A 16,102-nucleotide genomic window follows, 5' to 3' on the forward strand; every position below is an offset into this window, starting at 1 on the left:
CATCCCCGTATCTCTGTTAATGGTACCAAACTCCCAGTTTCCTGGCCTCAAAATCTTATACTTTGAATCACCTTCTTTCTTGGATCCAGCCTCTTTTTCACATTCCATTAAGGGCAAACCATGAGGCAATGTGTATCACCTACCCTCCTAATGAAGTACAAACCTTCCTCTGGTGTTAAAATCCTTCATGATATCGGCCTAGTGAGGGCCAGACAGGGCAGGCCAGCCAGGCTCATTCCAGCTTCAAACCTGACCTTCAGCTACGTACTCGTCTGAAGACTTATTCAAGTGCCAAGCTTTTCCTGATGACCCCAATCACATACAACAACTCCCTATGTATTTCTCATATGACATATCACATTCTGGTCTACATGATGTGGGAAGTTTATTTTTTGTATAAGACAAGTACCTCCCTCAAGGTCAGGAAATGCGTCTGGTGCACCGGCTAGCAAAATCAAAGTCATAATATTTAATAAATAATGGAATTCACCACTCACCTCTACTTGTTTAATTTCTCCTCAAAAGTGGTCTTATGCTTTAATCGGATTTATACTTGCAGTAAAATTGTAATGCGACATTGTATCCATTGTTTTCTAAAGCAATGCTGGATAGATTTGATAGATAATGATCCTTACCAGAGGACATGTTTACTGATTTTAGAGAGGGAAAGAGAGAGAGAGGGGGGAAGAGAAACACAGATGCAACAGAGAAACATCCACCAGTTGCCTCTTGTATGTATCTGAACCAGGGACCAAACCCTCAACCTAGGCATCTGTCCTGACCAGGAATTGAACCTGCAACCTTTTGGTTTAACCTGAGCCACATCATCTAGGGCTAAAAGAATGTTTCTTCTTGTATATGCACTAACCCCTTAGGGCACGAAGCAAATGACAAATTACCTACCTTCTCTATGCTGTGTAATCTTGTGGAGCTGCACACTAGACAGTAACCAGGAGCTGAGTTTTATAAAACCAGCTACATTAAAAGGGATTACTTTGTTAGATGTCAGGAAAGACAAGTTCCCCCTTTATCCTCCTGCCTTTACTCTGAGCTTTTGATTGTGTGGGCTATTCAAGAGGACTTAAGGGAAGCTGACTTTTCTAACAAAATCGTGTTCAATCTACCATGTCTGAATATCTCTTTTAGGGTCTTGGAGAAATGAGTCTTTTTGTAGCTTGTGGTAAATGGGGGAACATGGCGGCTGCTGAGGGGAGGATGAGGATAATAGACGGTCTTTCCAAATATATCTGGGGAGGTAGAAAGCACAGCGGTTCAGAGCACGGGCTCTGGAGTCAGACTGTCCAAACTCAAGCCCTATTATCAGCTGTCTTGTCCTGAGCAATAAGAAACCTATTTCAACTTCATTTTTAAAGTAGGGATAATACTACCGCTCATAAAATTGTTCTTAGGATTAAATAATAAAACACTTGGCACACTTACTGGCACATAGCAAGCAGCTGCCAAAGGTTAACTGCTAGCACTATTAAGCTGTTTACACACTTTATACCAGATTTTTTCCACATACATTATGAAATGAAGATGGGGAAAAATAAAGGGAAAGATAGTAAGTTGCTAGGATTCATAGTAACCCAATAAAGAAATTCTAAGTCAAATCAAGCACAATTGCCACATAAAAATTTTAGACGCTTTTATTCTGGATACTACCTTCCCCTTCATATAATGGTTAAATACCCCCCAACTGATACTACAGAAATCTAAGGTTCATATAAAGGAACATGAAATGAACATAAAATAAATTCCTTCTGCTCTCAAGAGAAGGGGAGGATGCTCTTTAAAAAAATTCTTGTGGTTATGGCCATTATCTTCAGTGCTGGCTTCCCAATGAACTTTTGCTAATACTAATATTAAAACTGGTTTGCCAACAGCTTATACAGTATTTGGACATTACGAGGGAGGAGAGGGTTTAGTCACGCCCAGGAATAACAAAAAGAAGTCCTCAAGAAAAAGGTCAACTGACAATAAGGAGGGATGGCTAAATCTCTAAATATCCATGCTTACCAGAAGATTCTGCCCTGAGGATAAAATAGATAATAGACATAACTTCAATTGTCTGCCAAAAAACTAAGTGCATGCATGCAGTACATACTTCACAATAATGATTAATATTTAAGATTTCAACTACTCAGGATAACACTGAAAGTCTCTGAGCTATAGTTATTTTAAATTCTGCTGCAGCACGTATCTGAATTGCCAGCACTCTTAGTCAGAAGGGAGTGAGTCAGGTAGTCAGTGAAGAAGCAGGGCTCATCAACCAGGGCCCATTGTTCAAGAAGGTTCTGCTCTAACTGTGTATTAGTAACTCTCAAGAAGGAATTAAATAGTGTTAATTTTTGATAAATGCCCACCCCCAAATAAAAGCCAACTGATAGTTCTAATGATAAAAGTGAAGAAAGAGCAAAAGGAGGCCTAAGAAAGAGATGGTTCCCTATACAAAAGTAGGTAATTGTGGGGAAGTTTTTGATGCTAAAATTATTTGTGTTAAAATTCTGGGATTTCCAAGTCTTCAGACTATATATCGGTATGTCAACGGTCTACTTTACATAAAATTTCTAACATGCCAGACTTCTTTCTTACCAAGAAGGGAAATGAAGCAATTAACATGAACAAGAGAATGATTCTATATAGCTATTCGAAAGATGAACAGGAAGATTTAGTTAAATATACTGCTGCTCCTAAATTCTCAAATCTGCTTTGACTTCCTTTAGAAAACAAGATCACAAAGATGATGTATTTTGCTTGGTCTACAATGCAGTGTGTTTGCCTGTGTAGAACCTTACTGAAATAGTGTACACAAAGAGTTAAATCACAGTTAGTGACTCAACATTTTGACTCAGTAGCTTGGCATGAACTTTTTTAAAGAAATTTGAAAAATTTCACATTTTAGATCACACTTTTCAGTAAACTGCCCAACATCCTTTGTCTAAGCTCTCATTGAGTTATTATGTATCATTTCATTATGGTATCAATATTCGGAAAAGCCAACCCCTAGAAACTACTGTTGTTAGTATTTTGTGTGTTGAGAATCTTCTAGGTCAATGAACAAAGAACAATCTGCTTTACAGAAGAAAAACATTTGGAACTTTAAAAAATCCCATTAGTTATAATATAAATAAAATCTGTAAGAAGCTATATAATAGTAATAAGAAAACAAAAACGGTATGCATTTTCTGCATGATGTGGAAAACCCATCATCTTAACTAAATTTCAGTTTTTGGGAAAATTTAAAAAGGTATGCCAGTCAATAAAGAACTTTTTTTTTTTAAATGAGAAGAAATATTTTCCACTACTCTATACTTCCGATAACTTTTTCTTTCCCTCTCTTTCAAAGGAATCTGAGAAAAACTCACTAAATACAGTTTTAGATACTCATAAAACTTAATTAAAAAAACAAACCAAAATCTCCAATGGCTTTGGAATACAATGCAGCTCAATATGTCCAAATCTCAATGATGTGAGATGCAGTCACTACCAAAGAGAAAATGATCTGTCTTTCATTGTTGAGTTAATAAATACAGCACCACCACCATCACACTAAGACATTACTTTGACTTGCCTAGAAGACAGGTAATTTAAATTATACCTTTAAGAGAGATCACCTCCTTTTATCGGCTTCTAATTTAACACTACATCAAGAGCTCTGGGTTTGTAAGACTCACGCCTGACTTGAGAATGATGCTATAAAATCTCTGATCTGCATCTTTCATGCATGTATAGCTATGAATACTTCAGTGTAGAATCCATGTTGGGTATGTGTACATGTGTTTCTTTTCTAAAATAAATGCAGTAACTCTGAGTACGCTGGGTACATTTAGGTTTCTTAAACTTAGTCATTTGGAAATATCTAAATGAACTTGAGCTACCCGGCTCTAAATTAAATTTTCTCTTCAATTTGAAAGTGAAAACCAGATCTCTTTTGGGTAAAATGATCTTTCCTCCTTCATCACAGAGCCATTGTTTTATTATGAATGTAATGTCCTCATGACATTTATGTAGTTTCTATAAATTCCAAAGAATTTCATGTTTATGTGGATTTTCAGGATATTGGGTCTGGCAAGCCCACTGTTACTTTCAGAATAAACACTGAAGTTAACTTTTTACCTGGGTAAAGTTGATAATTATTCTAACTTTCAAATTTTACCCTAAAAATGGCCTAATCATTCTGGAATAGCAGGGATGATCATTTTATTCCACTGCAGAGGAAAACAACTTTCAACAGACAGATTGCTTAATAAGTTTTAAAGTTACAGAGATAAACAGAGATGTACAGAGAAAGAATACGGTATAATCATTTCAAGTTGTCCATTTTCCTGATAGTTGCCCTAATATTTTCCTGTGCTCTCTTTCTCAGTTAACACAACTCAAATTTTCCATTAATTCAGAGCTAAAACCTTACAGTCACTTTTAATCATGCTTGAGACTGGATGATTCTATCGCCCAAAAAACCCCACCCTGGGTGTTCCCAAAACTCTCTTCCCTTCCCATGTTCTATCACTGCCCTGGGTCAGTTACATCATCTCTTGCTTATGGGTCTCCTTCTCCAAGCCAACTTTCCTAGTTTTGTCAGAATTATCATTCTAAAAAAGAGAGACAGAGAAAAACATTGACTTATGTACTTCTTCTACTCCAAGGACTAACTCTTCTGTAACTGAAGAAAGAAGTCTGAACTTGTTAGCTTTAGCTTGTTATTCAAGGTGCTAACAATATGGCCCCAATCAGTACCCCAACCTCCAACCACATTTTTCTCTACAATACCCACAGTCTCCACTCTGGTCACCAGGAGCCCTGGGCTAACTAACAATTGCTCAATGACAGCTATGGTAGCAAGAAGTGTCCTTTGTGTTTTGTAGACACCCGAGCACTCTCACATTCCCTGGGCTCTTTCTGAGGCCTAGAGGACAGAATTAAGTCCACCTGCATGAAATTTTCCCTGTCCTTTCAGATCACAATGTCATCTCCTCATTGAAAGCTATCCCAATCCCCTGGCATCAGGGTTAACAAAGCCTCTGAAGCTCTAACTTCTCACTAATCATAACATTTAGTTTATTCTATCTTAAATCATGGTTGCTTTTTTTACGTCTACCTCTGTTGACCCATCTTGCTTTTTTTTCTGTCTCATCTTTTTAAGAGTTGTACTGTATTCAAAAGAATGAGGAAATTTGCGGAGGAAAAAAACAGGGATAGGAAATGAAAATGTATTGAATATTACAACTAGGGAAACATATTCCAAAAGTATTTCTTTTAATTAATAATAGGTTATAATATTGTAAGCTAGATTTAATTCACATTTGCATAAAAACCATGTTTTATTGTACTTAGGAAGTAAATTATATGGCTACTGAAATGAAAGGGGAAAAAATGACCAAGGCTGGTATGGGAATGAGAGAAAGGCTGTATAAGTGGGAGGAGTGGAAATACCTCATTTTGTTTTACTGTCAAAAGACTGTTTTCTTGTAGAATAAGTTGTTGATACACTGAGTTATTGGGATCTTTCATGTGATGCTGATAGAACAGTAAGCGCTAAGCTTCCTAGACATGGCCAATAGACTCATACATTTGCTCCCAACGGCCTACCAGGTAGAACTATGAACCAAACCTTACATACAGACATTATTTTTAAATATTCAGAAAAGAAAAGTCTGAATACAATGACAAGTTTCCATGCAACAGTCATTGTTATGACAAGAAATAAGTCAGGCATGGGCCTCAGGAGGGGAAACTATTCTTCTGCAAGTGCCTCTGCCCCTAAAAAAGACTTAAGGAGGAGGAGACTGGAGGTATGTTAACATAACCTACTTCCCTAGCTTTCCTGGCTTTCAAGGTCAGAATGCATTTTCTTTTGCTCCTTAGTTGCACATGTAGGATTACGTACAGTTTAAGTTTATTCTAGTAGTTAGGGTTTGGAGGAGCAATGGCCCAGGCAGAGGGGAGACTAATATTTATTCAATAATGACTGTGTTCTAGGCAGCAGACCAGCTCCTTTCCTCATATTGGGTTGGCCAAAAACTCCATTTAGTTTTTTCTGGAAAGTAAAACATACATTTTTCATTTTCACCAATAACTTTATTGATTTGTATATTTTGAGTATGTTGGCTATCTCTCATGTGGTATAGCACTGATTGTCTCAACTAATGTCTCAATTTGGCCACTATTAACTTCAAATGGTCTACCTGACTGTGGAGCATTGTCTAGCAAAAAATCTCCAGCACAAACTTGGCAAACCATTTTTGACATGTTAGCTCAGTCCTAGCACCTTTTCCATACACTGCACAAATTTTTTGTGTGTTTCAATTGTTTTACCTTTCTTGAAATAATAAAGAAGCATGACATGACAAAATGTTGCATATTTTCTTCCATCTTCACAATGGCTACACAAAAATTTGCCAATTTTCTTTTTTTTTTTAAATGCCCACTGACATGACAGCTGTCACAGTACAATCTAACAAAACTGTTTCAAATGATGTTAAAGACAACTATGTGCTACTAGAGCCATCTTATGGAAAAAAAAAACAAATGAACTTTTTTGCCAACACACTATAACTTGATTTAATCCCAATCACAACCTCATGATGTAAGCATTATCTCACTTATTTTATAGGCACTTGACTGAGAATCAGGTATGTGCCTAGCACTGTGGTAGGTAACTCTGGGGCACCAAAAACGTGTCACACTGACCACCACGATTTTGTAACGTAGGTGAAAAATCTGTGAAGACTCCATATTGTCACAAACAAGTTGCTAAATAACGTACAGGCACTTGGAGAACAGAAGTGTGCGGAAATAAGATGCTGACTGTAACACATAAAAAGAAATAAGCAGAATTTAGTATGGGGCAAGCATAAAGGAGGCCAGGTGAGCTTGGCCTTGGCCTGGAAGAATCAAGAGGGACAAGGAGAGGCCCCTGAGGTGAGGCGGCAGGAGGAGCAAATGGTGCCCACCTGTTAAGCTGTGGGAAGGGAGGGAGGAACCACCCAATTATTCTGGCAGTGAGAAGGAAGAAGAAAGACCAAAGAGGAAGCTACAGAACTTGATGACTAAGTGGACACTGGAAATAGTCAACGACTGCTCCACAGTTTCAAGGTGAAGAGAGACAACCTGGAAAAATAACAATTTAGAGAGGAAGGAGATCATGTTGAATTTGAGGGTCTAAGAGTAGAGAATAACACTATGGCAGGATAGGGCTACAGAGGAACAAGCTAAGAAAACTGATACCAAAAGAGCCAAGAATTGAGGAGAAAAAGTGGGTGAGAGTGAAAAGCCAGAGCAAATAAGGGAGACGAAGGTGTCCCCACAGTTTCCAATGAGAATTTGAAGGCAAAATGCAAAGGGTTAAAGTGGAGAGAAAATGGAAACAACAAGAACCCTCAACCCATTTTTCCAGAAAATTCCCACGAGAAGTTTGAATGAGAGAAATAAAGTAGTAACTCAATCAAGTAAAGTATTTGATTTTACAGAAGGGAGAGCGTTTAAGAATGCCTGAGGATTACTCCTTTCCGTTACTTAGATTATTCCATTTCCTAAACTTGATGGTAAACTGTACTGATGTATGTATTTTTTTTTTCAGAGAGAGAGAGGGAGGGAGGGAGGGGGAGGGAGGGAGGGAGGGAGGGGGAGGGAGAGAGAGAGAGAGAGAGAGAGAGAGAGAGAAATGGAGTTGTTGTTCCATTTATTTATGCATTCATTGGCTGATTCTTGTATGTGCCCTGATCAAGCATCGAACTCTCAACCTTGGCATATCAGGACGATGCTGTAACCAACTGAGTTGCCTGATCAGGGCTGAGGCTCTTTTTGAGTAGGTAACTTTTTAGAAACAGGAAGCAAAAGTTACAGCAGCCAAGAGTAGTCATAACGTCCCAACAAGATTTCTCATACACGTTTCATAATTTAGAAGTTCGGTAGAGCTGGTCAGATTCCTTCATCAAATGCTCCTAGAAAACATGTCTCCTTTCAATCCCCATCACCTTACCACCATAACCACGGTCACACTCCTGGCCAGCCCATGATGTTACCTCCGTCTGTAACCTTAACATGGAGCTACCATCCTCTCCTCGTAACCATGTTGATCTACATTTTCCAGTGGCCTGAGTCTCTCTCTGACTTGGGGTGAGGCTGTTTCTCCAGTGTCACCTCTTTTTAACTTGTTATCTTTTGTGTCATTACAGTATCAGCTTTTTCACCGCCATATCTTCAAACATGGTAACAACATCTGTATATTCCACTCCTAGCAGAGCTTTTTAAAAATATCTTTCGTTTTCCTCTACAGTTTTCACAATCTTCACACCAGGCTTGCATTTAGGCTTTATGCATTGTTTGCATGGACTCCGGTCACTACTATACACATTCTTAAGAATCGAGTCCACCTTTCTCTTAGAGAACCCTCTAAACACCCAAACCCCTGAGAGACTCAAATCACTTATTTCAATTGTTTCTGAGCAATCCATCCACATTCAGGTTAATGTGTAATTACTAAATTTTTATTTCTAAAAGATTTTACTTTTTTAGAGCTATAAATTTACACTTACCTTTTCAGAGAGGTTTCTGATATTTTTCTGAAATCTCTATGTCCACTGGGATTTTTAAGTTCTAGGATGAGTTACTTTCCCATAAAGGTCTTGTAAGTTTCATGTCACCAACTAGCTATTCTTTATTGGCAACAATTAAGTCCAAAACAGGAATGCCATTTTTTTTGCTCTTTCTATCCATTCTAAGATACAAAATTTTCAGCAAATCATATTTGGTATTTATGAGATGCTCTGGGTTAAATGGAACGAAGCTTTCAGCAGATACTGACACAGAGTCCTCTCTTCCTCTACGTCTTGACTTGACTCTGTATAATACATATCAAGACAACTATTACTGGAGTCAAAAATCACACCTGGGGTTTTGCAAATGACAGGAGAGCGCGAGAGTGCTACTGGTAACAGCGAAGAGTGATATTTATACCCATTGAGAAAAACCACATACACCAAAGAGACTAACAACAAAAAAAGGAACAATTTTCTACGAAAAGTAATAAAATTCTCTTCTACTGCATTTGGAATATGATTTGATGCAATCAAAAAATTCATCATTTTTAAAATACATTTTTACTGTATATAAAAGATGACATTACTGTATTATTTTATGTTTATTTAACGCCTTGATGTTAAAACTCATCTTATGTTATTTAAAACTATGTGAGGAACAATTTGTCATCTGAAATTCTTTTCCCTTCATTTTTCTGTTTTCTACAAAGTTCTATTTTTAGGGCATTCTATCTACCTGTAATTACGCTGCAAAAGCAGAGGAAGACGCCAGGCAAGGCCAAGAGCAGACAAGATAGCAAAAGGCCTATTTGTGGTCCTGAACAGCTGCAAGAGGGCAGGGTGTGCCTGGCAAAGTTCCCTCTGACTCTGGGGCTGGGCATGACAAACCCTAAGAGCCAGACTTGCTTTCAGAATAGTCCTTAGCACAGGACACTATTTCACTGTCCTGGAAGCAAAGGGCGGCTGTCGAAGTCCTAGAGGGATGATCAGAAGAGTAACACAAGCAAAGCACAGGGACAGTGCTAAGAGTATGTCTGCAAAACTCTTCAGACCCTCCAAGAACCACCACCCACTGTTCACCCTCCCCTCTAAAAATGGAACAAAGCAAAACCACCACCACCTCCTTATGGAAGGCCAGAAGTTACTTTTAGTTCCAAGTTAATTTTGAAAATATTTTTTCTTAAAATAATAAGTAATAAATGTAATTATTTAACCCAGGACAACAGAAATAAGATGCTATTAATCAGATGTTTAGAACTGGGAATATTTTTTCAGGGAACAGGATACAGTCACTAGTGGACTTTTTCTTCCCCAGTTGCACAGAATTCCTTTTGTAAGGGATCATTACTGTCTTTGGATAAATAAAAGATGCTGTTATACGTGTAGGCTTTTATACAGTAGCTCAAAGTGATTAGAGGCTTTTTAAGTCTTTATACAATCATCCTTGCTCTGTATAGTGCTTACTGGCTTCTTGGTTTAAATGTAATTGCAGCAAAGTAGCATATTTATATTCTATTTATCGACAACATCAGCAAAGAATGCAAATTTACTTTGGAACTTTATATACATGTGCATATTTCTTCAGAAGACTCAGAAAGGGTAGCAGTGAGAACAGGAATAGACATGAGAGGAATAAGAATTCCTGAAGAGATGAGGGGCGAACAACTCTGACCACAAAAGTACAAGCAACTAATGAAGACAAGACTACCATTTCCTGGCTGGAATTAAGAATTTCACACACATTTAGGATAAGGGTTGACAGTAACTACCTTTCCAACAAACAATGACAACTAAAGTTTCTATTATTATGAGATAGACTGGCCCCCTAGAAGTGCTTCCACACAAAAATGAGCACTCTTCAAAAGGATCTAACCGTCAGTTTTTAAATAATTCATATTGTACCTTTCTTATGCCAGTAAAGTCAAATTCTACTGAGAAAATGCTCCAATTTATTTTGTTTCATGGGCCGAAAGAGTAAGTATCCAGGGACTTCAAACTTGGAAACTCTGTCACTGTGCTGATAATGAGGATTCACAGATTTGTTTTGCACTGAATGTCTCTCATAACACAATTTATATCACTCTATAATATGATCAAATAAATATTTAACAGCTAAAAACAGTGAGAACCACTGCTACTTACGGCTGACACAGCTTCACCAGGTCCTGGTCTGTGGTGTTGGGAGGCAGTCCTCGGATATAGAGATTCGTTTTGCTTAGCTGATCCCATCCTGAGTTGCTGCTGCTGCTGCTGTTGTTATTGCTGCTGGTGGTGCTGGGGCTGGGCGGGGCCATGGGGTGGGCTGGGACCAGGGACTGCGGAAAAGCAGGAGTGAGCATTAGAAGAACCCTCAGTGGGAGGTATTTAGCACTGTTCAGAAGCTGTTTGATTTTCAAAATAAAATGAGGTTACCGAGATATAAATACAGATTCTCTTAGGGTACTTCAATATATAAATTTTAATTTACACCTAAAAAAAAAAACGGTTCAGTCTACCAAAAAACAAAAACAAAAACAAAACACAACCTCTTCCCTCCAACACAAAATTAAAATAGGATTTTACTCAGTAGAATTTTCTCTATGTACACCTTAAGTATGAATAAATTTATGTGAGATTAATTTATTCACAGATTTTAAGGAACATACCTGAGACTCAAAATTAACTTGCATGAAGTTATGTGGTAGTATCATTTTGATATACAGTAATTTAGACATCACTAGACTTTTGAAAAGGTTTTCAAATTCTGAAGAACATCTGATTGAAAGTTGCTGATAAATTTTATTCAGATGACTTGGTGGAGGGTGGGGGACAATTCGTTTTCAAGTGTAAGAAAGCTGGAGTTCAATCAAGACACTGAACAAATAAAGCAAACTTCACCTAGTCCTACGCTAGGCGTGGATCTTCCCTGAGACATCTGGAGAAGGTTCACAGGCATGCTGCCTTTCGCTCTTGCTAACCTTGTGAAATTTAACCCCTGTGAGAATGGTGAAGTATTTGGAAACCTTCCCAGGCCTCACAGCAACCAACATCTTCTGTAAAGCTTGCAACCTAGGGCTCAGTGTGGTTTCACAGTCAGCAGCCACCTTGGAAAAATGTCTGAAGCTGTACTCAACACCAGATAATTCTCTGCTAACCAATCGAAAACAACCACAGTCTCTGTCCCTGTGCCACACACGTGACTTTTCAGGAAGTTAAATGGTTCAGTGTGAGATGGAAGTGTCCTCACAGCAAATGCTCAGTTTCACGCCAGGACAGAATCTTTTTTTCACCTCGTATCTTCTAAATAATAAATATACTAAGCCAAGGACATCACTTAGATTAAATAGTAGTTTGAAAACATACAATTAAATGGACATTCCAACAAAATTTCAAATCTAACAGCTTGATTTTTACTACCAAAAACAAGAAAATTAGGCATCTCTAAGACACAATTATACTTCACTTCGCAAAGTTCAAAAAGCAGACCTCTTGCAATAAATGTAACCTGTGTACCCTGTCTGTAATCTCAAACTATCCACAATACATACCAGGCTCTGCGCCCAGTTTCTGCCGCAACCACCCTAGCTCCCAGTATCCCGATGCCCTGGGGGCCCCCCATCAGTCTCCAATACCATGCAGATGCCACTTCTCACTGCCAGGGGTCCTTGCTAAGATCATTAAGTCCAAACACCAATTTACCTCAAGAGATTCTCTTTCAGAAGGAAGGTAGCAAGAAGGGTTAACAACAGTAATGTGTTTAAGTGAAAGCTGAACTTGAACTGGGAACATCAGTATTGCTTAATCCAAGATAAAACCTGCCTGAGATCCTTTCCTACCAAATGTCTTTGATTTATGCCCTTAAATAAGCAGTCAAACTCATATCCTTTCCTCGCCTCACTGGTTTCTCTCCAAGGGATAATGAATCTGGTTTTCTAGATGTAAAACTAAGAATGAGTCCCTTGCTCCGCCCCAGGTGGCACTTCAAGACCCCCAGCCATGACACACACAGGCTCGTGTTTCTTCTCCAAAGTCACTCAATACATCTGCTAGTTGCTGCCTGAAATGAGCCAGGCATGCCCTATTTCTCACTGCAGTTAACAGAGCCGCTGGGAAGTAACACACAGTTGCCACCCTGTCCCATGCCTGTGATTTACACAAGAACTTGTAGCTATAGACAAAACTAGGCAAGTCTGCATTTTTTCTTAAATCATCTTTGATGAATGTCCAAGAACCTGTCCTTGCCACAAACCACACTTCTTCACGGCAGGACCTGGTATCTTTAGTGCAGCTGGCAAAGGGTGAAACGTGGTCATTGGAGGTAAGACGTGGAGAAGTCTGGAAAGAGCTGTGAATCAGGTCCATCTCCACCTCTCGGGGGGATTATACCAACATAAAGCAAACGAAGCAGCACACATTTTAAAGACGGCATTCCTAGTCTAAATGGGCTCTAACCTCTGCTTTGCTCTGGGATGGAGAGTGGAGGGCTGGGGTGACCTGTATGTGAAAAGAAACATTTTGGGGTATGATTTACAGTAGTTCCTTTCTCTATCATCGTTCACTTATTGCGGGATTTTAAAAAATATTATATTTAATTATTTATCATGGATTTTTCACTATATCGCAGGATTTTGTGGTACTGTATATGCATGTTGCTAAAGTTATGTAGGTTTAACAGTATAGAATAAATGTAACGTTCCTACTTCGCGGGGGGGGGTGTTCTAGAACATAATACATACCTGCGATAAGTGAGGAAATACTGTATCTGGATAGTGTGAACATGAAGGTAGTAGGTTTTATCTATTCATTTTTGGCATAAGTAGAAGCATGATTTACATTCCAAATTTACGCAGCTGATTTAATATATCTCTGATAGGCCTCCATATTTATTACAGTAATACTTTCCAACTCTGGAAAGTAGGTGGGGAGTAAAATGCAGCCTGTCCCTCCCCGCTTCCCCTCTAGTCTGCCATAAGGGAAAAAAGTCCCCTAGTACCCCGATCCCGGGTGGGAAAAGGGGGTTCCTGAATGTACCCAGAGGAGGAGGATGGTGAATCCTATATACAATAGGTTCAAATTCAAATGTTATCTTAATATCGACTATTTCTCAGAACTAGCTGAGGTAGAGCAAGAGACCTGAAAGAGAGAAGCATTCAATTACTCCAGGTTGTCAATTTTTTATATCCTGGTGTAGAAAAAATTTTTATCAAAGATTAAGTTTTTGAACTTGTTGAAATAAAAAATTTAAGTTCTGACAGTCTAGATACATATTCAAAGAAGAAAATTCAAACATAATAAAACTGATTACTCCTAAATATTCAGAATGGGTTACGGGTAATTTTAGAAGTATGAGTAACAATTACTGTCATGTATTGCACGTTTAATATGTGCCAGACACTGTGTCAGTGGCTTTATGCGTATTATTTTACTTAATCCAATGAGGGAAGTATATTATTGTTCTCCCATTTTGCAGGTAAGGAAACTGAGTCTCAAGAAGGGTTAAGTAATGTGCCAAGATCACACATTTAGTAGGTGGCAGGGCTGGACTTTGAACCCAGGTCTGCTGGACAACAAAGGCAGAACCTTGAAACAGTTTTCTAAATGGCACCCAAGTCTTAAATGCCCTACTTCCCTGTGCCCATTCTTCCAGCACCCTAGTTACTAAATTCAAGTTTCTCTCACATGTGACAATTACTACCATCTGGGGCTATATGTTCCTAAGAAAAAGAGTCAAAGGCACCTTTAGGTTAAGTTAATGAGTAGTCAGCTTGTGTGTGTGTGTTTAACAAAGTTAGCTTTAATAAGGTTGGGTTTTAAAAATTTATCTTAATATCTTTTCATTAACAAAAAACTCTACGAGCAACTTTTGAGAACCACAGCATATTGAGGCTGAACAGTCAGCATTTTAGGAAAGCTCAGCTTAACCGGGGAAGAATTAAACCTTCCCTCTCAGGCTGAAATGCACCCGCAGGTCTTTAACTACAACTTTAGGACTGGGATAAATTCAAAGTAATTACACTTTGTAGTTACGTCTCAAAAGCACAAACGTTAAACTTCAAAAACACAAACCAAACAGAAAATTTACAAAGGGCTGACTTTTTACCAACCATTTTCACCATTGGTTGTCTTTTTACATTTTGTCCCGCAAAGCCCCTAAGCTGCCCTGGAATTTGAAAAGACACCTTCCCCCTGCCCTTGGATGATGTTTGTAACTTATCACATAAATTCAACCTAATTAAGGGACTGGGTGGCCAGAATACCACAGCTAAGTGCTGACCCATCCTAGTACTAGTCATCTGTCTCAGAGCACAGTAGTCTACTCAGCTTCTCTGGCCTAATTTCACTGCTTCGGGTCGTTGGAAACAAGTTCCCTAGCAAAGTTGTCTATGCAAAGGCAGGGAAAACCAGCTAATTCAGCCTTCACGTTAACACTGACCTAGGCTTAATGTGCATGCCACAGCTGACAGAAAACCAAAGTCGGCGATAAACAAATGAGCAGGCCCTCTCCGCACACCCCACACAGGGCATGGGCACCCACAGGAAGGCTGCTTGCCAGCAGTCAGGGAGGACTTCCTGTGTGGACAGTCTGCTGCCTCCAGGCAGGCAGGGCAGGAAGGCCCGCAGGCCTCCTACATGAAAAGCCAGGACAGTCGACAACAGGCACAACAGGCCCATGACAAACACACACAGTATAAACCTTTCACTCATCACATCATACCCACCCCAGCCCATGCTAAGCAGTCTCTTCTACAGAAATGCAAGTCTGACAGTCTTTTTACAAAGAGGGCAAAAATTAACTATGTGTGAACTAAACTATATTAGTAACCATGTGTAGTGTTGAAGATTTCTATTCAGCAAAGCCAATAAAAAAAAAAGACCTGTCATTATAAATTCTATTGTCTCATTTCCTTCCTATTTCTAATAAGCTCAAGAATAGTGCTGTGACACATCTTAGAGCTGAAGCTGTCCTCTACTCCCTCTTACTGAGGAAATTCTCTAAAAATTCTCATGTATTTTGAGGGCACAGGAAACCTAGGATCTGCCTTTGAATTACCCTCATCTTTCTTAAGGCTATCATCCTTATAATCCATAATCCATAATCTTGAGCAAAAAAATAAAAAGGGCTCATGGACACAGACAACAGTGTGGTGATTTTGGTGGGGGCAGGGGGTGGGGTGAGAAGTAGGTGGAAGAGGGTCTAAGGGGGATAAATGGTAATGGAAAAAAATAAAAACTATTAAAGGTAAAAGAAAAAGGAAAAAAAGAAAACAATCTCAATCCTACGCTGCCACCACCTATATACACACACAGACACACAGGCAGATAGAAAGAGAGAGAAGAAGAGGGACCATTACCCGAAACAGCAGGGAGGTTCAACACATCAACTCTTTCCTCTATTCATAAGCAACATAAAATCACTACAGTTGCTCCTGAGAACAAGCCAAAGTTGTGGAATATAATAACACACAACAGGCATAAACCGAATACTACGTAAAGATACTGTATACTACACTAATTCCATACATTATTTCTCTCCACAAGCTTTCAAGATGTAAGAAATTTCACAAGTTAAGGAAATTATC

General features: G+C 38.8%; 1 protein-coding gene across 5 annotated transcripts in view; it reads right to left on the minus strand.

Moving 5' to 3' along the window:
* Positions 1-16,102, minus strand: part of RBMS1 (RNA binding motif single stranded interacting protein 1) — a 208,493-nt gene that overhangs the window by 78,855 nt on the left and 113,536 nt on the right. For all 5 annotated transcript variants that reach the window (XM_090280252.1, XM_090280254.1, XM_090280242.1 and 2 more), the window contains exon 2: positions 10,686-10,858. In XM_090280252.1, the coding sequence (XP_090136378.1) occupies positions 10,686-10,858 (173 nt within the window). The remainder of the gene's footprint in view (positions 1-10,685; positions 10,859-16,102) is intronic.

The sequence above is a fragment of the Furipterus horrens genome, unplaced genomic scaffold (genome assembly GCF_987537825.1).
Source record: "Furipterus horrens unplaced genomic scaffold, mFurHor1.1.pri manual_scaffold_1, whole genome shotgun sequence".
In the NCBI taxonomy this organism is placed as follows: domain Eukaryota; kingdom Metazoa; phylum Chordata; class Mammalia; order Chiroptera; family Furipteridae; genus Furipterus; species Furipterus horrens.